Source organism: Ascaphus truei, chromosome 21 (genome assembly GCF_040206685.1).
Source record: "Ascaphus truei isolate aAscTru1 chromosome 21, aAscTru1.hap1, whole genome shotgun sequence".
Lineage (NCBI taxonomy): Eukaryota > Metazoa > Chordata > Amphibia > Anura > Ascaphidae > Ascaphus > Ascaphus truei.
Genome location: NC_134503.1, coordinates 25,414,694 through 25,439,268, shown reverse-complemented (window position 1 = coordinate 25,439,268; position 24,575 = coordinate 25,414,694). Strand labels below are relative to the sequence as shown.

At 47.0% G+C, this 24,575-nt stretch overlaps 2 protein-coding genes across 5 annotated transcripts in view; one reads left to right on the top strand and one right to left on the bottom strand.

Moving 5' to 3' along the window:
- GOLGA1 (golgin A1) overlaps positions 1–19,579 on the top strand; it is a 37,220-nt gene extending 17,641 nt beyond the window's left edge. For all 3 annotated transcript variants that reach the window (XM_075579393.1, XM_075579392.1, XM_075579391.1), the window contains 13 exons: positions 103–198; positions 482–577; positions 3,017–3,112; positions 8,646–8,798; positions 8,951–9,046; positions 9,709–9,798; positions 10,620–10,722; positions 10,897–11,057; positions 12,243–12,401; positions 12,909–12,968; positions 13,780–13,950; positions 14,325–14,411; positions 16,412–19,579. In XM_075579393.1, coding sequence (XP_075435508.1) covers positions 103–198; positions 482–577; positions 3,017–3,112; positions 8,646–8,798; positions 8,951–9,046; positions 9,709–9,798; positions 10,620–10,722; positions 10,897–11,057; positions 12,243–12,401; positions 12,909–12,968; positions 13,780–13,950; positions 14,325–14,411; positions 16,412–16,492 — 1,449 coding nt within the window. In that variant the 3' untranslated portion in view covers positions 16,493–19,579. The remainder of the gene's footprint in view (positions 1–102; positions 199–481; positions 578–3,016; positions 3,113–8,645; positions 8,799–8,950; positions 9,047–9,708; positions 9,799–10,619; positions 10,723–10,896; positions 11,058–12,242; positions 12,402–12,908; positions 12,969–13,779; positions 13,951–14,324; positions 14,412–16,411) is intronic.
- Positions 19,580–20,242: 663 nt separating this feature from the next.
- ARPC5L (actin related protein 2/3 complex subunit 5 like) overlaps positions 20,243–24,575 on the bottom strand; it is a 29,158-nt gene continuing 24,825 nt past the window's right edge. The window contains exons 4-5 of one of the 2 annotated variants that reach the window (XR_012789657.1): positions 20,963–22,376; positions 20,243–20,534 (exon numbers count right to left, since the gene is read on the bottom strand). Coding sequence is in view for 1 of the 2 variants with exons in the window: in XM_075579390.1 (XP_075435505.1) it covers positions 22,314–22,376 (63 nt within the window). In the remaining variant the exon portion in view is untranslated. Of the gene's footprint in view, positions 22,377–24,575 lie in introns of both variants that reach the window. The other variant, XM_075579390.1, reaches the window with a different exon arrangement.

Sequence of the window (24,575 nt, the reverse complement as noted above, 5' to 3'; positions counted from 1 at the left end):
CCTCCCTCCCCCTCTGGTACACGACCGATGTGCCGTCTGTCTCCGGTACGCGACCGACGCATGTCTCCCGTCCCGTAGCGAGCGTTGGGTTTGTATCTGCAGAAAGACGCCCTGGAGCTGAGGCTGGACGAGACCAGGCAGCAGCTGCTGGAAGCGAGGACGCTGCACACGGGCGCCGTCGGCGGGCTGGAGACTGAGGTGAAGGGATTACGTGTCTCCCCCTGGGGGGGGGGGGGGCACTATGGGACAGGATAGTGCCATGTGATAGTGCAGGGTACTACTGCTTTTTATATTCAAACCCCTAACATCCACTCCTTGTGTGGAGATCAGATCTAAAAACCTTCCTCTTACATTTCCGTGACGTGTCTGCCTGTAACCAAACATGTCGTGTATTACAGGGATGGGAAATATAGGTGCGCCCTCTCTCGTGGGAACGTGACACTCGTTCTCATGTCTGCTGTCACGTTCCCTTTTTAACCAGGTTGCAAAACTCAACAGCAAAGTAGAAGAGACGCAAGATATTCTGCGTCAGAAAGCCGATGAATTGGACCGTATCAGGGCGGAGAGCTCATCCCGGGTGAGGGGTTTTATGTCATGCCTGGCAGGGATTCATTTAATAAGCATCTACAACCCGTTTCAGAATCCCCTGCAGATAAAGGAGACACACACACACACACACACACATAGACACACACAGACACATAGACACACACAGACACACAGACACACAGACACATAGACACATAGACACACAGACACACAGACACATAGACACACACACACACACACACACACACACACACACACGTCGTACAGTGCAGTCACGTCAGAACCCGATATGGAAGGGGATTTATTATCCAAATGGATGATTATGGCTTTTGATTGTGGGTTTTCTGCCAACCTTCCCCTCCCCAATCTTTAAATTGTTATAACTACAAGGCCACATCTACTAAGCAGCTCCGTGCAGTACAACAGCCCAAGAGTGCGGGCCATTGAAAATAATCCTTTTAGATCCTTCAGGATTGGGGCAGGTATCTTTATTCCAATAAGCGTTTATTCTTCAGAAAGCATGGTACGGGCGCACTAATAAGCGTGATGGTATTTCTTAGTTCTGTTCTCTTTGTCTAAGCAAAACCTTTATGCCACTTCTTGTTACTAGCTATACGTGCCAGATACACCTCTTTCTCATGATCAACCAGATTATACATAGCAATTAATATTAATAGACAGTAAGAAAACATATTTTCGACTTTAGCCGTTATCTTTCATTGTAGAACAATGTCTTTCTCTCTGTTCTGACAAACTCCTTTATTCCAGACTGATTTAGCTGTTCTTTGTATCTTAAAACGATCTTTATCATCCTACAAATATTCCACCTTCTAAAGATGCTCTTGTGAAACAGATTTAACTGTCTAAGTCCTTTCACGTTCCAGACTCCTGAGCTTCTGCTATGTAGCCTAATTTGTAATTACCAAGGTTTTATACAACATAGTGTCACGGTAACTTTATGACAAGATATAATTTACACCAAAAATACCTGTGTTGAACTGAACACGGCTGAGATATGATAAAATATAATTTATTCCTTGAAAAAGGTGAACACATGAGGTATACAAATAACAGACAAAATATAGACACTTACTTAAGATGGAATGATGAAACAGTCAAATCTGGACTGGCAGTTCATACAGCAATCTTGAAAATCACAAAAGACAATAGCCATAGACTGAGCCTTGTTTATATACAATTATTTCCCATTGAACACAACCTAAACCCAGCCCCTCTCATAAATCAGTGGTGAAGTTGAGTCTTCCCCAGAGTAAAACTCCTCCCACCCAAGGACGTTTACAAACTGCTTTTCCCATCTAAATAACTTCATAACTTCAGTTCAGTAATACTTACTGGCACGCGAGACATATTAATACATTTCGGCACGCATGATGCTCCCAATAAGACGAAATATTACAGTGTAATACTAAAATTAAGAGAGATATTAATATCTGTCTCTTAGTACCTGCTAGACATCATGTGTCTGTAATCCTTATGTGCGAATCAGTCCCACGAATACACACATGTAGCTTTTAGCACGTTCAGCCGAGGACATCTCATAATATTCTTATATTAAATAAGGTCACTCATTCTGATATCTCCTTGTGTAATCGCACCCCTGGCCCCCATAACCCCTTGTCAAGAAATCCTTTGAAGCTGGGAATCGTGTGTAGCGAACATTTGTCACAGGTGCTAGATTTCACACCCAATGCTCCAGACATGGACCTAGCTATCTCTACCAGCAATATACCCTTGGTCTGCCAATTAGGTATTAACATACTGTACACTACACCCCCTCTGTACTTTTCACACCCAACTTCAATCAAGCCTGTTGAAGCCCAGATATTTCTGAAAAGACCCCACACCTATTTGTATTTTCCTAAACTGCAGCTCATTAACCCCTTAAGCCTCCCGCATCAATCCCAGTGTATGTGTTGGTGCAGACACTGGAACAGAAACAATACATTTTTACAGGGGAATATACATTAGGATGCTGAAGCAAGGTAAAAACACATTACTGGACCACAGCCCAGTTAACCCCTTGCTTCCCAGGTGAGAGTAGGGGGTGGCCAAATGGGGTGTAACCCCTTTAATCCCGGGCCAAACCCCCTCTACCATGACACATAGATATTAGCTTCTATTATAAGACAAAAAGGATTACTGAATCACACGAGACCTTTCTACGCCATGTGTTTCCTTCGGGTGCTGGTAGGCCTCTCATGGCATAGCTCCACTTAGTGAATACAGCCCACAGTATTCTTTACAAACAACACAAATGTATAGTCACACACACACACACACACACACACACTCTGTTCTAAATTGCCTCCAGATCACACAACTATTTGCACAAGAAGATTTTTACTACATGGAAAATGAGCAAAGTGCAGCAGGAAGTCTGCGGTCTCTGCCTATACGCTTCCGGGTAACCTGTCACGCTTTGCCGTACCCCTTCCTTTCCATGTAGCTGGAAGATTTAGAGCGGACGTTGCACATAACCAGTGAGACGTTGCAGAGGAAAGAGGAGGAGCTGGAGGAGAGAGAAGAGCAGCTGAGCTCGCTGGTGAGACCCCCGACCACGTCGGCACAGATCTGTTTCATACGCAGGCTTAGAAAAGCTGCCAGCAGATTCACGCTATGCAGGGGCGGGCATCTCCAGTCCTCAAGGGCCACCATCAGGTCAGGGTATCCCACTGATTGAGCCACCTGTGCTGAAGCAGGGATATTCTGAAAACCTGACCTGTTGGTGGCCCTTGCGGACTGGATTTGGCCTCCCCTGATGTAGGGCTTTATGTGTTGACTGAGGAAGAAGTTCATAAGCGACTTGATAAAATGAAAGTAAATAAGGCACCTGGCCCCGATGGCATACATCCAAGCGTTCTCAAGGAGTTAAGCTCAGTAATAGCCAAACCATTATATTTAATATTCAAGGACTCCATTTCCACAGGCTCAGTACCACAAGATTGGCGTAAAGCAGAAGTGGTGCCTATATTTAAAAAGGGAGCTAGATCACAATCGGGGAATTACAGACCCGTAAGCCTGACTTCAATAGTAGGGAAACTACTTGAAGGTTTAATACGGGATAATATTCAGGAATACCTAATGGAAAATAAATTTATTACTAACAGTCAGCATGGATTTATGAAGGATAGATCTTGCCAAACTAACCTTATTTGTTTCTTTGAGGAGGTAAGTAGGAATTTAGACCAGGGTAATGCAGTTGATGTGGTCTACTTAGATTTTGCAAAGGCTTTTGATACGGTTTCACACAAGAGGTTGGTGTACAAAATAAAGAAAATTGGACTCAGTAATAATATATGCACCTGGATTGAAAACTGGTTAAAGGACAGACAACAGAGGGTTGTCATAAATGGAACTTTTTCAGGTTGGGCTAAAGTGTGTGGAGTACCTCAGGGATCGGTACTGGGACCCCTGCTTTTTAACTTGTTTATTAATGACCTTGAGGTTGGGATCGAGAGCAAAGTCTCCATCTTTGCTGATGATACTAAATTGTGTAAGGTAATAGAATCAGAGCAGGATGTAATTTCTCTTCAGAAGGACTTGGAGAGACTGGAAACGTGGGCAGGTAAATGGCAGATGAGGTTTAATACAGATAAATGTAAGGTTATGCATTTGGGATGCAAGAATAAAAAGGCGAATTACATATTAAATGGGGATAAATTGGGGGAATCCTTGATGGAGAAGGATTTAGGAGTGCTTGTAGACAGCAGGCTTGGCAATAGTGCCCAAAGTCATGCAGTAGCTGCAAAGGCAAACAAGATCTTATCTTGCATCAAACGGGCAATGGATGGAAGGGAAGTAAACATAATTATGCCCCTTTATAAAGCATTAGTAAGACCACACCATGAATATGGAGTACAATTTTGGGCACCAATCCTTAGAAAAGACATTCTGGACCTAGAGAGTGTGCAGAGAAGAGCCACCAAATTAATAAAGGGGATGGACAATCTAACTTATGAGGAGAGGCTAGCTAAATTAGATTTATATTAGAAAAGAGGCGTCTAAGAGGGGATATGATAACTATATACAAATATATTCGGGGACAATACAAGGAGCTTTCAAATTAACTATTCATCCCATGGGCAGTACTAAGGACTCGGGCCATCCCTTAAGGTTAGAGGAAAGGAGATTTCACCAGTTAAAATGTGGAATTCATTACCCATGGAGACTGTGATGGCAGATACAATAGATTTGTTCAAAAAAAGGTTGGATGTCTTTTTAGATAGGAAAGGTATACAGGGTTATACCAAATAAGTATACATGGGAAGGATGTTCAAAAACAGAAATGATAGACAGCACTCACGGTCAGATATAAAAATATAGTATAGCTAAATGCAGGGTGCAAAGGAACACAAGAAGGACCCAAGATCCTCCTACATAATAACCAACAAAGCTAATAGTTCCAGCACGCTCTGACTATAGGAAAAGTAGCAACAAGTGGGAAATGCCAAATCAAATGAATATTTAATAAATGCGCACGTTAAATACAAGGAGCAAAGTGACACCAACACAATAGAACAAAACACACTAAAAAATAGAAAAAAAACTGAAAATGTGGAAGTGAAGAAAAGAAAAAAAGGGGGGGGGGAGAGGGTGTACACAATGGGGGATAAACAGGGGCAACATTTCGGGGACAAGCCCCTTCCTCAGGCCCGCTCCCCCTTGTCCCAAAGGAACAAGAGGTACTTCCCTTACCCCAGTACCCCCCTTACCCCAGTACCCCTAAAACCGTGAACCAAATAAGCCCTAGTTAACTTAAGCAACACAAGATAATCTAACAAGCAAAAAGTGCTAAGGTGCACTGTAATAGCAGCAAAGCAGGAGAATGTAAGGTGAGTACACAATAATGCAAAATCAAACCACAGGGTACAGAGCAGAAATAGTAGTCTCTAGATCTCTCCTCTCCTGCTGTAAATGGGGCTGCTGCGTGGGTCTGTCTGGAGCATGGTATAAATAAGCCACCTGACGTCATCATTAAGAGGGTGATGGGGTCGCAGGCAGCTGTGAAGATGGTCATCGGATCAGAATCAGCTGTCATCAATATTGCATGCAGATTCTTGCAAACCCAGCCCTCTGGATCCACAGTCCACAGCAAATGATCAGTATACTAAAAGGTATAACTCATACTGGTAGCCCACAGTTTAACAGTTTTTTTTCTATTTTTTAGTGTGTTTTGTTCTATTGTGTTGGTGTCACTTTGCTCCTTGTATATATCTTGTGCATTTATTAAATATTCATTTGATTTGGCATTTCCCACTTGTTGCTACTTTTCCTATAGTCAGAGCGTGCTGGAACTATTAGCTTTATGGGAAGGATGTTGATCCAGGGATTAATCCGATTGCCAATTATTGGAGTCAGGAAGGAATTTATTTTTCCCTTTATGAGAGATCATTGGATAATATGACTCTGGGGTTTTTTGTTTGCCTTCCTCTGGATCAATAAGTAAGTATAGATATAGGATAAAATATCTGTTGTCTTAATTTAGCATAGGTTGAACTTGATGGACGTATGTCTTTTTTCAACATCATCAACTATGTAACTTTGTAAGCGAAAAGAGAAGGGGATGGGGGAGCACTGGAGGAATAATAAAGTAGAATGCAGTCTAATTCAGGTGTGTAAGACTCTGAAGTGTGGATGGTATGGATCTAAAATAATTTAAACACTCACACGGCCTTGTGCAAATGCTTGCGCATCAAGGTATCTTTTACGTCCTCGCTTCTTTTCCTTGTAGATTCAATCTCCGCTTCTCGTCTGGGCTCTTCCTTTCTTGATGTGATGTCCCTTTCTTTATCTCGTAGATTCGATCTCCGCCTCTCGTCTGTATTTTTCCTCTCCTTTTTCTTGCGTGTGGTGCCACCCTCGGAATAAATACATATAAATATGAACAATGGTGCGTGTAAAATATATATGAAGGAACAATGTAATATAACCAGGGGTTAGCACATCGGAGTTAAAATTTAAAAACACTCACACGGGCATGTGTGGGTGCACTCTAGGGGGGAGGTGTCTTTGACCTCCAGGGGGATCCCACTGTTCCAAATTGCCAGCCTTCGCTTGGTGGCAAGTGGTGGGGGGAGGGAAAAGGAAAAAATATATATATAGAAATTACTACTCACGGCCAAGTGTGAGTGCACACTTGGAAAGGTATCTTTTTTGTTCCGTCTGACGTCCCTGGATAGAGACTTGTGCCAGCCTCTGATGGTGATTTCTCTCTCCCAGTGAGATGTATAAAGTTATCAGCCCAGAGAGTTAAGGCTAAACTCTTTATTCAGAAAAAACAAATAAACAACAAGCTCACCGCTCGCTCAACTAGTGAGCTGCGGTGTGGGATGGGATTAAAAAGCCAGTCTCTGGGGGATGTTTAGCAGGGCTCGTGGTGCTGCAGTAAAACTCTCACCGCGTCCGGATGGAGCTCTGCACTTCCCGTGTCCTGCTCCCTATGGTGGCCGCAACAAGTCAAAATGGGTGGGGGATTTTGGGCAACGCGTTTTGCCCTATGGGCTTCCTCAGGCTCCGTAGTTAGAATATTTAGTTAGTGTTTTTTCTGAATAAAGAGTTTAGCCTTAACTCTCTGGGCTGATAACTTTATACATCTCACTGGGAGAGAGAAATCACCATCAGAGGCTGGCACAAGTCTCTATCCAGGGACGTCAGACGGAACAAAAAAGATACCTTTCCAAGTGTGCACTCACACTTGGCCGTGAGTAGTAATTTCTATATATATATTTTTTCCTTTTCCCTCCCCCCACCACTTGCCACCAAGCGAAGGCTGGCAATTTGGAATAGTGGGATCCCCCTGGAGGTCAAAGACACCTCCCCCCTAGAGTGCACCCACACATGCCCGTGTGAGTGTTTTTAAATTTTAACTCCGATGTGCTAACCCCTGGTTATATTACATTGTTCCTTCATATATATTTTACACGCACCATTGTTCATATTTATATGTATTTATTCCGAGGGTGGCACCACACGCAAGAAAAAGGAGAGGAAAAATACAGACGAGAGGCGGAGATCGAATCTACGAGATAAAGAAAGGGACATCACATCAAGAAAGGAAGAGCCCAGACGAGAAGCGGAGATTGAATCTACAAGGAAAAGAAGCGAGGACGTAAAAGATACCTTGATGCGCAAGCATTTGCACAAGGCCGTGTGAGTGTTTAAATTATTTTAGATCCATACCATCCACACTTCAGAGTCTTACACACCTGAATTAGACTGCATTCTACTTTATTATTCCACCAGTGCTCCCCATCCCCTTCTCTTTTCGCTTTCATTTTGAAGGATCCTGGGTAGATCCTCCTTTGGGGTCTTTAGAGTCACAGGAGGAAAAGAATCAGAGGGAAAACCTTGTCCACCATCAAGGTTTTTTACTTTATTATACCCTTATCCAGTATTTAATTATTCATAGGTAGCGCCCGGGTATTTCTGTTCTATGTAACTATGTAACTATGTATGTAACTATGTAACTATGTTAATCGCTTCAGTGTGACAGTTGTCAAAAAATTGCACCGCGTTGTTGGCCCATTTGGCATAAAAGGGGTTAAGAATAACGGCTAAACGCTACGGGCCGAGTAACGACAGCTAAACGCTACGCGCTGTGATATAAAGCGAACTTGATTTCATGATCTACTCATTGATTTATCCTGGTCAGTGCCGCGGACCTTGGCACGTCTGCGTCCTGTGATCGCACCTGCAGCATTCGCGTGACGCGGCCGTGCCACGGAGACAGGAATCGGAGGTCTGGAAAACAGGCACGTGGCACGTCATGAAGGCACTGGAAACTTTAAGCACGTTTTGCTGCTTTTACGGTTTAGCCGTGGGAACGTCAGATCACGTGATACAACGTGGATTGTAATCCTGGAGGGTTTCAAATGAACAAGGGGGGCGAGATGCAGGGGACAGAGGGGGTATGTTAAGTGAACATTTAAGGAGAGATTGTATAGAGCAGTGTGCAGAACAGACTGAAACACTGATCCAGGGAACGACCTGATTTGTAGCGATGTAACCCAGTAGGCAGAACGGATGCCTCTCTCTCCCCCAATCCCAGTTACAGAAGACTCTCTGTGTACTTCCAGCAATCAGAGCTGGGATCAGTCAGTGGCAGATTAACGCAGCAGCTGAGCAGCGTGAGGCAGCAGTGTGCGGAGAGGGTGGAGCGGCTAGAGACGCAGGTATCAGCCCTGGAAGCTGCCCGCGAGTTGGACAGAACAGCAGCACAGCACAAGGCGGTGAGTTCTGCTGATGTTGGCTGTGAGGCTCTGCACACCCGGCAATGCAATCCTTCTCTGATGCACCTGCAGTGTCTGTATTGTATGTAGTTAAGCATCACTTAAAATAGCAAAGCCATATTCTAATGTCATATGGTCTGCTTCGCATTCAGACTCAGCTGGAAGGGGAAAATGAAGGTCTGAAAGAAAGACACAGAGAGTTGGAAACTGCACTGAGGAAGCATGAGGCCGAGCAGGAGAAAGTGAAGGTGAGTGGTCAAAGGACGGGGGGGGCTTCAATTTACAGACGTATCACACTCCATACCTTAATCCAGCGGTTTTCAACTACAATCCTCCAGACCCCCAAAAGGTCAGAGTTTAAGGATATCTCTGCTTCAGCACAGGGGCTTAAACATTGGCTCAGTCGACCTGTTGGAGGATCTTGGGACTGGGGTTGAGAACCCCTGCCCTAATCTCCTCTTTTCTTCACGTTCATGGCTGTAACATCTAATCTCTCATCTACCTCCTGCCTCTGTGCCTCTTCTCACATTCAGGTGGGTGTTTCCAATAGAGATAAGGAACTATTTATCCAGAGTGATACCCACAAAACGCTGTCGTTTAACCCATTAGTTGCTTTGCAGTGCGGTGCTGACTAGGGTTGGGCGGTATACCGGAGTTTAGTACTATCGCGATAACATAATCTCCCGGTGTGCCGATATCGCCCAACCCGAGATGCCTGTCGCTTGTTCTGAAAATCAACGTCACCAGCAAAAAGCATTGTTACTAATTCATCCAACAGGCAAATGAATGCACGATGAATGGTGCGTTTCAAGTCTTTATGGTCAATGTATTGTAATACCGGCCGCATAATGAATGTCCCTTTCTGTTTGAGTTACCTTAACCTGGCTCGCTAACCTGCCTATGTTTGCAGGAAGAACTGAGCAGCAGGGAAACTGTGAGTGTGGATATCGCCAAAGCCCTGGAAGAAACCAGGAAGCAAAAGGAAGATCTTCATCAGCAGGTGAGTACGCAGCTATCCTAAGGCCTCAGGCACACAATTCCTGCCCAAACACCTCTACATCAGGGAGAATAAGTGACTGGCCCTAGGTCGGATGAAGTAAACAGGGGTGTCTCACTTCAAAGGCCAGTAGTTCAGGTACGGTTTTTTTTTTTTTATGGCGGCCAAACAGCATATGAAGTCGGCGATGAGAAGGGAAGCAACTTCCCTTTCCAAAACAAGGGCTGTAAAGCAGCAGTCCCAGCTGCTTGATTTTTGTAATATGTGCATCAATACAATCCACACACTGATAAGTAATTAGCTAAGTTGCTGATCGATCGGCGAAGTTTCGGTTCGGGGGTTCACTAAATGGCTGTCAGTGCAGCAGAAGAGGACCAAAGATGCAAAGTTCTGTGGGAAGATCATGTGACCAGGCAGTCACTAGATACAATTGGTGCACTGCTAGAGAGAGAGGGCAGGGCTCAAAAAGAGGTGTGATAGAGCCTGTTTCAGAAGGGGAGGTGACTTTGTAAATTGTTGCTATAGAAACAAAATGCTTCTTGTTACATTATAATGCATCAAAAAATGTAATTCAGAGTTGTTTAAAAAACAAACCTGCTACAAGTATTTTCTCATAGTACAGAACTGATTTATTAAAAAAAAAACACACGTGGGATATTGCTTGGTCTGCAGCTTTAAATGCAGGAGTAGTCGGCTTGAATCTGAGTATGCAGACTGTTGTATAAGTATCTATCCATTGGGGGGAGAGCGGTGTGGCGGTGTGGGGGCGGCAGACATCCTTTTTCCTCGGCTCCTTTATTCCCGTCTCCTCCGGTTCTCTCCAGGTCGCTGATCTCGCGTCATTAATTGATGAGAACGCGCGGACGCTCTCCCAGAAGAACGAGGAGCTCGGGAGGAAAGATCAAGAGGCGGCCACGCTTAAAGAAGGTGAGGACGGCACTTCTCCAGCCACGGGGGCTTGGTATACTCACACGTTGGCGCAGATTCTGCTAACGAACGCAGCTGATAATTCGGACTGCGTCTATCTGACGTCTGCGCCCACGTACGCCCGCTGGTTGTGTGCAGCGTGTCTGAAGCTCTGCGCTTTTGTCTTGCGTGTAGGTTATGACGCCGTCGTGTTGCGCATGCAGCAGCTGCAGTCGGATTTGGAGTCCTGCAGAGCGAGGGCGATGCTCGGGGAGGAGTCTGCAGAGAAACGCGTTGGTGCCGTGAAACTGCAGCTGGAGGAGCAGAAAGAGACTCTGCGGGCCAGTGCAACGCAGGTACCACGTGAGACAGGGGCCAGGGAAACACTATCAGAGGCTCTGCAGGCAAGTGCAGCGCAGGTACCACGTGAGACAGGGGCCAGGGAAACACTATCAGAGGCTCTGCAGGCAAGTGCAGCGCAGGTACCACGTGAGACAGGGGCCAGGGAAACACTATCAGAGGCTCTGCAGGCCAGTGCAGCGCAGGTACCACGTGAGACAGGGGCCAGGGAAACACTATCAGAGGCTCTGCAGTCCAGTGCAGCGCAGGTACCACGTGAGACCGGGGCCCGGGAAACACTATCAGAGGCTCTGCAGGCCAGTGCAGCGCAGGTACCACGTGAGACAGGGGCCAGGGAAACACTATCAGAGGCTCTGCAGGCCAGTGCAGCGCAGGTACCACGTGAGACAGGGGCCAGGGAAACACTATCAGAGGCTCTGCAGGCCAGTGCAGCGCAGGTACCACGTGAGACCTGGGCCAGGGAAAGAGTATCAGAGGCTCTGTGGGCCAGTGCAGCGCAGGTACCACGTGAGACAGGGGCCAGGGAAACACTATCAGGCTCTGTGGGCCAGTGCAGCGCAGGTACCACGTGAGACCTGGGCCAGGGAAAGAGTATCAGAGGCTCTGTGGGCCAGTGCAACGCAGGTACCACGTGAGAACTGGGAGGGAAGGACTATCCGAGACTATGTGGGCCAGTGCAGCGCAGGTACCACGTGAGAACTGGGCCAGGGAAACACTATCGGAGACTGCGGGCCAGTGCAGCGCAGGTACCACGAAACCCGTCCTGACTAACATCCATAATAATAATAATGTAATAGGACACTGAAGGACTTACAAGGGACCTCATAGGAGGAAAGTGAATTAAGGACGGGGACCTGTACAATAAGTTATATGTCCGTCACCTTTTTATTTTTAATTATTATTATACACACTTTAAATTGGTCGTTAACATTTCCGGGAGAGTAAGTGTTGGGGTTTTTACAATCTGTACCGCGTGTCTCTTTGATCGGACTCCTCGGCGCTGTGGGTAAATGGCTCTGTGTTTTGTTCTTTGTAACGTCATTCTGACGCGGTTATTAGTCAGATGAGCGGAAGCAGCCGGCGCGCTTTGATTTTAGTAGATCTGGGAAAGGGAAGTGGGTGCGTTGACGCGGCAGCACAGCGACTGTATCCCGTTCTCGCATCATTCTGCCTCCCCGCAGGTGCGTTCGCTTCAGGAAGAGGTGTCAGCCCTGCACGAGCGTCTGTGTCCCACGGAGACCGCCACGCATGAACCCAACGGGGCCGTGGCAGCTGACGACATCGCCCAACTGCAGAAGGAGAACAAGGAGATGGCGCAGCACGTCGCTGAGAAAAACAAGGTGAGGGGGCCCCATCGCGCCGACGCCAAAATAGAACGCGAAGCCGTTATTTTCCCCAATAAATGCAGCGGCTGGTCCGCACTCGCTGAATTCTATTAACCCCTTTGCTGCCGGCTGGGGGAGGGGCGCATTGCTTTGCCAGTTGGATGTGTGAATCTGTTTATTTTTCTTCCGTGTTTCAGACCAAAAATAGTGGCGCAAATATTTTCCGTTTGCAAAATTTGCACCTATATGCGAAAGTCCGCACAGAGATTTAATGTTGGGAGTCTTCAAATGTTTAAAACAAAAAAAAACACCAGGTTTTTATTACGTTTTTAAGGAATTTGGGAATATTCAGGAAAATGCAATTTTTCGCTGCGAATTTCTGTTTTGGAAACGCATTCGCCCGTCTCCACTTTGAAGTGAGCGGGTGAAGTTAATTGCGGATAATTGTTATTTGTAGGACAGTGTGCATAACCTTTTTGTGCTCGCTAAGTGCGAGGCTGACGGCTGCTTCTTCTCTCCCAGACTATTAAACAGCTCCAGCAGAGGATGGCAGAACTGAAGAAGACTTTGCAGAAGGAGCTGGTACGTGGCGTAACTCGGGACGCGCCTGAAGTTGGGCGAGGGGAGCAAACACGGGCGTATAGAGGGGGCTTGTGAAAATGCAGCAACCTGGGGCCTGCCTCGAAGAGCTTACACTCTAATCTTTGGTCTCGAGGCTTCGGGAGATAAAGTGGCTTTGCTCAAGGTCACGAGCAGAGCGGACACTGACGTTCAAACTGGGTTCACACACTTCAGACTCTAACATTACGACTGAGCTACTTTTGTATAGAAATATTGAGGTTCTGTACAGTCCCCTCTTGATATGAAAGAGATTTGGAACTTTAGTTTACAGCTCGAGCGTTTGTTATTTGTACAAACATTCCGGAGTTCTGCACGCTCAGTTTTGGCACTCGCCTTAGCCATTTAATATTTATGGGGTTGCACTTGCCTGGTGTACAGACATTGTTGTACCCCGTCATGTATCCACTGTATACACCTTCAGCTTGTCCCCATCCCCTCCTTGCTATTAATCTCAATGTAAAATCCAATAGCCTGAGGTGTACTCTACATCTGGATCACTGAATATCGAGTCAGGCAGGCTGTTCCCGTCCCGCTCACCCAATCCTGTCTTAGTGATGGCATCATGTACGAGAAGAAGTAGAACTGGGCAGGAGAAATGTGAACACAAACCAAGTTCGGTCCATGTCAGATAGGCCCACAACCACAAACTGATCGTCATCGTCAGACGTTTGCAAGAACTTGACCGGACCACAAACGGCCTATTCGTCCCCCGGCTACCTGTCCACTTCTCTTTCTCGCTCTGGTTAAGTGTAACTCATGTCTTTGTCTCTAGAAAATAAAACCAGACGTGGAGGTGAACGAGGTGCGGGAGAAGCCGTACCCCGAGCCGGGCGGCCCCTCGCTGATCGTGACCAATAACTCCGACCTGAACGACTCGCGGGAGATTAACTTGGAGTATCTGAAACACGTCGTATTAAAGTTCATGTCCGCCCGGGAAGCAGAGGTATGGTTTGTGTCTGTGTGTGGGTGGGTGTGTTACATTTAAGGCCACGCGGTGTGAGGGATGAGCAGAAAGTGATCCGATCCACTCCTACTACAGGGGTGACCAATTCCAATCCTCAAGAGTCACCAACTGGTCGTGGTTTTAGGATCCCTGCTTCGGCACAGGTAGCTCAGTCAACGACTGCACCACCTGTGCTAAAGCAGGGAGATAGCCCTAACATCCTGACCTGTTGGTGGCCCTTGAGGACTGGAGTTAAGCACCCCTGGGTTAATTAAGACTGTAGGGAAAGTATTAATGCCGTATGTATGTATGTATGTATGTAGTCACTGCTTCAACTGCAAGAGGCTAAAGGGCCTGCCGTGATTTTATTTCAGGCCTTCCACCTCCTTAAAGCCGTGTCAGTGTTGCTCCACTTTTCAGTGGAAGAAGAAAATCTGCTAAAAGAGACCTTGGAATACAAGGTAAAACCCTGTTCGTGTGAGTGTCGCTGCAGCTCGCCATGTCCGTTACACAGATTTATTATCCCCCGGTCCTAACCCGTTTTCCTATTGTCACTGGAGACCAGGCCATTTCCACCTTTTTACCAGGATCATGCATTGAGCAAAACGAGTTAATGAAATATTTTGTAAATTTATTCACAGGAAAAGGCAAACACACAATGTTACACAAACTACAGCAAAAAGACACACTTACTTGGGATTTGGGGTAACAACTTAGACTCTCCTAGGTGCAGGGAATCCTATCCCTGATACCAGTTGCAAAAACAGTTCTGAAGCAGCCCTTTTCTTGCAACTGGAACCTTGAAGAACACTTGGAGAACACACTATCTAATGGGCACAAGGGGTTATAATACCTCTGACTTTCATTCAAAAAATACTATAGCCCAATCCAAAGTGTGAGTAATTTCTCCGCAGACAATCGGTGACAAGCTGGTAGACACAAAAGGGTTACCTGGAAATCTGAATGAACACAGGGGCATGGGCAATTTGGCACCTCTAGCCCTGGTTCCCTCAATGCCACCCGCGGTGACAGGCTCCTGCCAGTCTGGTGGGATCAATGAAAATGTAATGGGCGTCCATTGAACTCAGGATTTGGATACTTGAATCCTCCCCTCCTGTCCAAATGGTCTTCACACTTCACACATCCTCTGGGCTTACATCTCCACTGTATGAGTAGACACAGTGGCACGTTCTGAAAGTCCCAGTTCATAATACGGTGCACAAACAGATATGTTTTAAAACACACTGTTTCATTAAATATACACTTTAAAAAAAAATTGCCTCAGTCTCATGGTTATGGGAAATAGGATAAGAAGCTGCACGTTATTTCTTACTAGCCATATTCCCCAAACTCTATACAATAAACTTAGGACTGGACTTCTAAAAGCCCCTCACAACTTTGTAGATGACTGGAGTACACCTCAGAACCCCTATACAGGCTCTGGGTGACCTGTGCATTTTCTGGGTATCCCCCATTAACCTAGGGACACCATGACTGTTTCAGGGCACCTCACAACCCTATGCACCATTTACCTTTCTAGGCTGTGCTGAAGCAGGGAAATCTGGTGCTGAGTCATGTAACTGTTTTCAAGGGAGGATTTTGACTTGGGTGGTGTGTCTACATATCCCTGGGAATCTGACCTGATTCCCGGATACATTTTTGGGGTGGCCAGCAACTCTGGTCCCTGGTTACCTAGACACAATCTGACAACACTTTTTTACCGCAATCCCCCCCCTTGAAACTCTTATCCTCTCAATCTCCACTGGTTAGCACTCCTTGAAAGGTAAAACACACACATTCTTTATTGCAATACAATTGCATAAATGTCATGTACCACAATTGGGTTCAAGAGCTGACACTCTAAACCCACAAATATGGCTCAGAGGTAACCAGCTGGGCATAATACCCTTATTGATGGCCTGGTTACCCCCTCACTGTCACACCTATCTACTGTACAGCCCCGGGGTTTGACTTGATCCTTGGCTTGCTTTTGTATTTAGTCTCCTGTCCCAAGCATGTGTGAATCCGCTTACTGTATTAGCCCCCTACCTCCTCCGCTGGGAGGCCATTCATAAATCTACCACCCTTTCAGTGAAGAACTTCCTCACATTTCAAAGAATGACCTCTCGTTCTAACACTCCTTTCTCTGACATATGCTTCTCTTGTACTTTGCTGAAACACTTTGTGTGCGTCAATTTTGATCATATCCCTCTCCCTTCCTGCTGCTAATCTCTCCCTATATAACCCCAACATTGTGGACCCCCGTCCCCCCCAGCTTTCCTGAATGCTCATAAAACTTTACATGTTACTTGTATTTTTCCGTGCAAATCTAAAGACCAACATATCCTTACTCTAATAACCAGTATGCAAACAATTGAGAAAAACAATCCTCGCCTGTTAATGCGTTTGTGTATTTGGTGCAAATAACTGTTTGTTTTGCTTTTGATTTGGTAAATGACAGATGTCTTGGTTTGGGTCAAAGCCAGCTCCGAAAGGTACCGTTCGCCCATCCATCTCGAAACCGAGAACGCCCTGGTCGTAATCGGAAGGGAAACGCAGAGAGCATCGCCTCCGTGACCACTCTTTCTATGAAAAGAACAGTAACCGCTGACAGATCTTGGTGTGTTATAATCACTGTCAGAGCAGTATTTTCTACAAACCTTTACAAACTTGTTTACGATTGCGTTTACCATCCGGGCATCTCGGGGGTGATTTTTTTTTTTTGGGTGGGGTGCCGTTTATTTTAGCAGTGACTATCTGGTTGTTTTTCTTGGTATATACCTATACACTGTTATATTCCGCGGAGAGCTCCTGAATTACAATACACCAACTTATCTGGATTTATAACACAGGTAAATATCGTGGCTCTTTTTAAATCGACTGCCTATTTTACACCTATATTCTCATTATTTTCTCTGACTGAGGCTAATGGAACCTGATTTAATATTGCAGAAGGTATCGGCCTTCCCTCATGAAGCTGGTGATTTTGTTCTGCTACTAAGCTTGGTGTAAATGTCTGAGTCCTTATTCTGATTTCTACATTTTTCTGCGGCTATGCTTGATTTTACACTTAAGGGCTTTTAATGCAACATTACCTGGGTACTGGAGGCTGCACAGTGTATATGAAGGTACAGTGTAAATTGTACATCGGTATTCTGTGTAATGTAAGATATGTCCTGGCAGAAATCCGTTTAATTCCATTTCTCGTTTTACTTCTATCGTGTGTCTGTAATACATACTATTAATGACTTGAGGATGGCAGTCTTTGATCAGATGATAAAGATCTGGGTTTTCAGTTTGTAAGAGTGAATGCAACTTTAAAGAATATGAGGGGAGGGACAAGGTGAATCAGATTCTGTTACTGTGGCTGCTGTATCGTTCAGAAAGCCTGGCGGCTCAAGCCCTTCCTATTCACTGTCGCTCTTTCCCTGTGATGTGAGTGTTTTAGGGTTTTATAAATAGCACTAAAACGTGGGATTTTTGGGATGGATGAAGGGAACACGTGCAGATCCCTGTATTGGATCTCAGCCTTAGAATGCAAATTGTGGCCGTCAGAGACCTATAATTGGCACAATGATTGAACCACCTTTTAACTTTGAGCAGGAGTGGCCAACTCCAGGGCTGAAGGACCAACAAGTCAAGTGGCATGACGATTTATGAGCAACTTGTGTGTTCTGTTACCTGTGTGCTCTGAGAACTTAACGTTAGGCTTGGTGTCTGTGTAGAAGGGCAGAGCTTGAACTGTTACACACAACCACATCTAAATACCCTTGTTACTTTTCTTCTGTCAGGGGCAGCTGTCTTATTCCCTAAATTCCACCCCTGCATCTCTCACATATTGCCATAATGGTGTGATTTAACCAACACTAAGCCAAAGTGGTGTTCCTGCAGAAGACAAGGCTTGCGGGCAGGCTCCTCTAGCAGAGACACGATTAATGTTTTATAATAGCTCAATTAAATCTGCAGGTTACTCTACACCAGTCGTTTTCAACCTTAGAAAAAGGGTTTAGTGGTTCTTACTCGATGAAAACCTAAACGCACTCTTGTTTGTTCCTCCAACTACTCGGTGCTAATGACTTCATCCTACAGTATATAATAACATTATACTTTGCTGTAAAGTTTCAACGGCATAGCGTTATAAAACATAGCGCAAGAATAATTGTAATGGCTCTAAAAACCATAATCACAAGCATCAAAAGATTCGTAACAGAGCAAAGGCTGAAACCCCCTGCCAGAGACTGTTGTATCAGCTGAATTCTCTTCATTATTGCATCGGCTGCTTTTCTTCATTCCTTTATAGGGACGCTCAGAAAATGTATTTCTGGGAAGCTTGCCTGTGCTCAAACCTCTCCTGCTGAAGCAGTCTTACCTTTCATTGCCGAGCACGGCATCCCAAACGCTGTGTGTAACGCGGCCTTAAGGAGAAGAGGACTAACTTCTTGTACTCGCTAACAGCTTCTGACTTTCTATTCTAGCAAGAAACAGAACGATGACAAAATAATGATCAAGAGATTTGACAATGCAAAATTCTGCCGTCTCCAACACGGGGATCAGGTTATTTTAGACTAAAATGAGGAACTCAGAGATGTTCTACATCTTAAGTCTGGGATGGAAACCCAGATGTATATACACAACCACCTCAGGGGCACAACCCTGACCGCACATTAGTCAGTGGGATCTAACTGCAGAGATGGACTTGGTACAAGCGTGGGCAACTTCAGGTCTTCAGGATATCCCTGCTTCAGCACTGATTAGGCCACCTGTGCTGAAGCAGGAATATCCTGATCAGTGCTGAAGCAGGGATATCCTGAAGACCTGACGGTGGCTGTTGAGGACTGGGGATCCTGCTGTCAGTGTAAACACCAACACAATGCTTCACTCTGCTGGGAAGAGATGAAATGCATAACCCATTTAAAGAGGTAATCCATGCAGTTATTTTTATATACAGGGTTGAAGCAGGGGGGTGGGGGGTCTGTGGAGCTGAACCCCATTCATTTCAGCTCCGGGGACCCCCTGCTTCCGGAGATACTTACATCCGTAGTGAGTGCTGGTAACCCCACTCCAGGGTTCACTATATGGCTGCTTTTCAAACCTCTTGTGCCCTGCGGGCCAATAGGAAGCAGTGATGTCATCCGGTGCGGCTTCCTATTGGCTCATGTGACCGAGGGCCTTAATCCTGTATGCAGAGAGAGAACAGCCTGGCTGGCCCTGTAGCAGTTAAAACGCTAGCAATTCATTCCTGTTCCCGTTTCCCTTCACTGCCAGCATGGTATTTAAATTGTAGCTGTGTGTTTTTTATGATCTAAAAGCAGAGTACACCAAAAAAAAATCTTATTTTAACCAGTTGATTAACAGAGACCTGCCATGGCTTAGAAGGGGTTAGACTAATTCTTACTCAATTTTAACTCGTTCCACCCTCGTTTCTTTAAATTAGAAGCGAGATTTGTGAACGTGAGAATCCGATGGTCGATCTGATGCACTTTTTCTTGTATACATTATGCACTGCGAATTCATTTTTTTTTTTTAAATACATTTCCCCATGCTGTTTCTATGCCCTGGACAATGTATATTGTATAATAGTTTTACTTAATTTGCAGTGCAATACACCGATTAAAGAACTTTTGGGGGCTTTTGTTGTTATTCTGTTACTGTGTGTTGCATATTCCACTAACAGATAATACAAAGATGTATTTCCCAGATTATCAGTTGTTACTTTTCAGGGACTTCGGAGCACGATTGACGATTGTAATGTCTTTACACACAGAGGGCTACTTTCTAGGTAGCAGTGCAGGCCCTAGTAACCTCTGTGGGATTAATACTACCACGGTGACTTACCTTACAGCAACCAACCAGTTACTTACCATAGATGGCACAAAGTGTTAGTTCTGGAGGCAAAACTAACTCTTAATGTCTAAAAAGTAACATTTGTGAATAAATAATATGGTTTGTTTGGGGGTTAATGGAACTTATCCTATCATGAGAGAATACAGTATCCGACACGAGAGAATACAGTATCCGACACGAGAGAATACAGTATCCGACACGAGAGAATACAGTATCCGACTTATGTCCTTACATTATCACAAGAGGTGGGTTCCTGTACCCTCATTCACTTACATTAAAAGGTAAAGCCTTAGTATGAAACATCTACTACGCTCTCATAAATAGTCACTTATTAATCACTCCACCCCACTCCTGCAGGGCGACTCCGGCCCTTAATCAGTCTTCAACCCAGGAAAGTTGCCTATTACATCAGTTTTAATCATTTCTCCCCGACAAGCAAACAAAAACATTTAGCAGTTTGTGACCCAAGAGCTTTATTGATACAGCAGGCACTTTACAGATAATATTTCCCCCCGTGGCCCACTTTTGATGTTTGGACATGTAACCCATATTCAGAATAAATTGTACAGAAACAATAACCCACCGAAATCTAATCACCCTCCCCCCACCCCCCTTGCTACCACAACCACTATAGCAACATTGCATGTTTGGTTAAATATATCTATTCATTCCAGAAGTGCCTCAAAATATCTTTGGCAGTTGCACCCCCTCTTTTGAACTCCCACTCTCTGCACAGGGGACTGCAGAGGGTTATTGTCAATGCAGATCTGCATTCCCTCCCCCCCCCCCCGCACAGTGATCCGCAGGCGTGTTTATAATGCAGATCTGCATTCCCTCCCCCGCACAGTGACCCGCAGGCGTGTTTATAATGCAGATCTGCATTCCCTCCCCCCCCCCGCAGTGATCCGCAGGCGTGTTTATAATGCAGATCTGCATTCCCTCCCCCGCACAGTGACCCGCAGGCGTGTTTATAATGCAGATCTGCATTCCCTCCCCCGCACAGTGACCCGCAGGCGTGTTTATAATGCAGATCTGCATTCCCTCCCCCCCCCCGCAGTGATCCGCAGGCGTGTTTATAATGCAGATCTGCATTCCCTCCCCCTCCCCGCACAGTGACCCGCAGGCGTGTTTATAATGCAGATCTGCATTCCCTCCCCCGCACAGTGACCCGCAGGCGTGTTTATAATGCAGATCTGCATTCCCTCCCCCTCCCCGCACAGTGACCCGCAGGCGTGTTTATAATGCAGATCTGCATTCCCTCCCCCTCCCCGCACAGTGACCCGCAGGCGTGTTTATAATGCAGATCTGCATTCCCTCCCCCTCCCCGCACAGTGACCCGCAGGCGTGTTTATAATGGCGGGCCAGCTTCAGGGAGTCTCAGGTGCCACACTAATGTGTACCGCCGCTTGCTGCTGAGTAATCGGATGGGAGCGAGAGAGTGGTGGAAATGCTGCGATTCAGGTGAATTCGGGGGACGCAAAAAAAATTAAATAATTTAAATGTTCAGGGCTCAAACATGCAATGCCGCTTCAAAAGCCAAAACAAAACAATTCTCCATCAATAAATCAGATAAAAACAAAACGCTTTAACCCAGGGGTGCTCGACTCTAGTCCTCAAGACTCCCCATCTCCCCCCCAACGGGTCACATTTTCAGGATATCCCTGCTTCAGCACAGGTGGCTCAATACCTAACCCGTGGGGGGGGGGGGCTTGAGGCCTGGAGTTGAGACCCCCTGGGTTAACCACTTCACTCCTGAAAGCTGTGTGATTTAATAACGTCTACAGGCATCGGAGCAGCGTCACTGTGAGAGATTGGTTGTCCCTGTGATACAGATAAGAACCAAAATGCTACAGTGAAATCTGCAAGATAAACTTACAAAGGGTTTCACACCATATACACACACCCAAACCTCCCCAAGCATTACAGCTTCATAATTATTATCTCTCAAGGGAACTCCTAAAATCCTGTATATACAAGGAAACATTGTTTTTTGTTTGTTTTTTTTTTTTTAAAAAGCAACCAGTCCCATTTAGTTTGAAACTAAACATTTTCAGCACTTTTCGCTTTCATCTGGATCACATCATGTGCTGTGATCGAAATGATTATCTTTGGGGCTCATTAAATATGGCCGCTGTAGCAGACTTGCTGAGAGCTACGTCACCATGAGTGCTGCAGCCTTCGTTACCGAGCCGCTAGACTTGGATTGAGACAAAATAGATCTGTTCCGTGGCATTTGCAATAAAATTCACAGTTCCCCCTTTGGAAAAACTTTTCAACATAATGTTAAACGGTAAAAGAACATTGCACTGCTTAAGGGGACTGGCTCTTACAACAAAATATAACCAACAAAACATACATTCAGTTCTCCTCCACCGTCGTTAAGAAGAAGCATTCCAAAGTGATTTTTCCAAAACCGTTTAATAGATAGCACTCTGCAGGTGGCCGGGTCACTGCGTCCACTCCTCCTTCGCAGCTCTGGAGCCCAAACCGCAGCTTCTGGATTCAACTAATACAGTCTTTTAAACAGTCTTTCGTGACGTGAGAACGCGGACTATAGAACCCAGCCCGCCTATTACGAATGCCTGTGAGGGGGAAGGAGAGGATGAGACAGGGGGGGGAGGGAAGTGTGGGGGGGGGGGGGGGGAGGGAAGGGTGGGGGGGGGGGGAGGGGAGGGAAGTGTGGGGGGGGGGGGGGGGGAGGGAAGTGTGGGGGGGGGGGGGGGGGGAGGGGAGGGAAGGGTGGGGGAGGGCTCTGGCCGTACAAGCACTCGCTCATCACACAGGGAAATATTAAAAAATACATTTAAATACATAAAAAAGGTGCTAGATTTGGGTAACAAAGGCAATCACTCAGATATGACCCCGCACGCAGAGAGACACGCACGCACGCAGAGACACGCACACAAATGCAGAGAGACACACGCACGCAGAGAGACACGCACGCACACAAATGCAGAGAGAGACACACGCACGCAGAGACACACGCACGCACGCAGAGAGACACACGCACGCACGCAGAGAGACACACGCACGCAGAGAGACACGCACGCAGAGAGACGCGACCGCAGAGAGAGACACGCGCACGCAGAGAGAGACACGCGCACGCAGAGAGAGACACGCGCACGCAGAGAGAGACACGCGCACGCAGAGAGAGACACGCGCACGCAGAGAGACACACACGCACGCAGAGAGACACGCACGCAGAGAGAGACACACGCACGCAGAGAGAGACACACGCACGCAGAGAGAGACACACGCACGCAGAGAGAGAGACACGCACGCAGAGAGACACACGCACGCAGAGAGACACGACCGCAGAGAGAGACACGACCGCAGAGAGAGACACGCGACCGCAGAGAGAGACACGCGCACGCAGAGAGACACGCGCACGCAGAGGGAGACACGCGCACGCAGAGAGAGACGCGCACGCAGAGAGAGACACGCGCACGCAGAGAGAGACACGCGCACGCAGAGAGAGACACGCGCACGCAGAGAGAGACACGCGCACGCAGAGAGAGACACGCGCACGCAGAGAGAGACACGCGCACGCAGAGAGAGACACGCGCACGCAGAGAGAGACACGCGCACGCAGAGAGAGACACGCGCACGCAGAGAGAGACACACGCACGCAGAGAGAGACACACGCACGCAGAGAGAGACACACGCACGCAGAGAGAGACACACGCACGCAGAGAGAGACACACGCACGCAGAGAGAGACACACGCACGCAGAGAGAGACACACGCACGCAGAGAGAGACACGCACGCAGAGAGAGACACGCACGCAGAGAGAGACACGCACGCAGAGAGAGACACACGCACGCAGAGAGACGCATGCAGAGACACACGCACGCAGAGAGAGACACACGCACGCAGAGAGAGACACACGCACGCAGAGAGAGACACACGCACGCAGAGAGAGACACACGCACGCAGAGAGAGACACACGCACGCAGAGAGAGACACACGCACGCAGAGAGACACACGCACGCAGAGAGACACACGCACGCAGAGAGAGACACACGCACGCAGAGAGAGACACACGCACGCAGAGAGAGACACACGCACGCAGAGAGAGACACACGCACGCAGAGAGACACACGCACGCAGAGAGAGACACACGCACGCAGAGAGAGACACACGCACGCAGAGAGACACACGCACGCAGAGAGAGACACACGCACGCAGAGAGAGACACGCAGAGAGAGACACACGCACGCAGAGAGAGACACACGCACGCAGAGAGACACACGCACGCAGAGAGACACACGCACGCAGAGAGAGACACACGCACGCAGAGAGAGACACACGCACGCAGAGAGAGACACACGCACGCAGAGAGAGACACACGCACGCAGAGAGAGACACACGCACGCAGAGAGAGACGCACGCAGAGAGAGACACGCACGCACGCAGAGAGACGCATGCAGAGACATACGCACGCAGAGAGACACGCACGCAGAGAGAGACGCACGCAGAGAGAGACACGCACGCACGCAGAGAGACGCATGCAGAGACATACGCATGCAGAGACATACGCACGCAGAGAGAGACACACGCACGCAGAGAGAGACACACGCACGCAGAGAGAGACACACGCACGCAGAGAGAGAGACACGCACGCAGAGAGAGAGACACGCACGCAGAGAGAGAGACACGCACGCAGAGAGAGAGACACGCACGCAGAGAGAGACACGCACGCAGAGAGAGAGACACGCACGCAGAGAGAGAGAGACACGCACGCAGAGAGAGAGAGACACGCACGCAGAGAGAGACACACG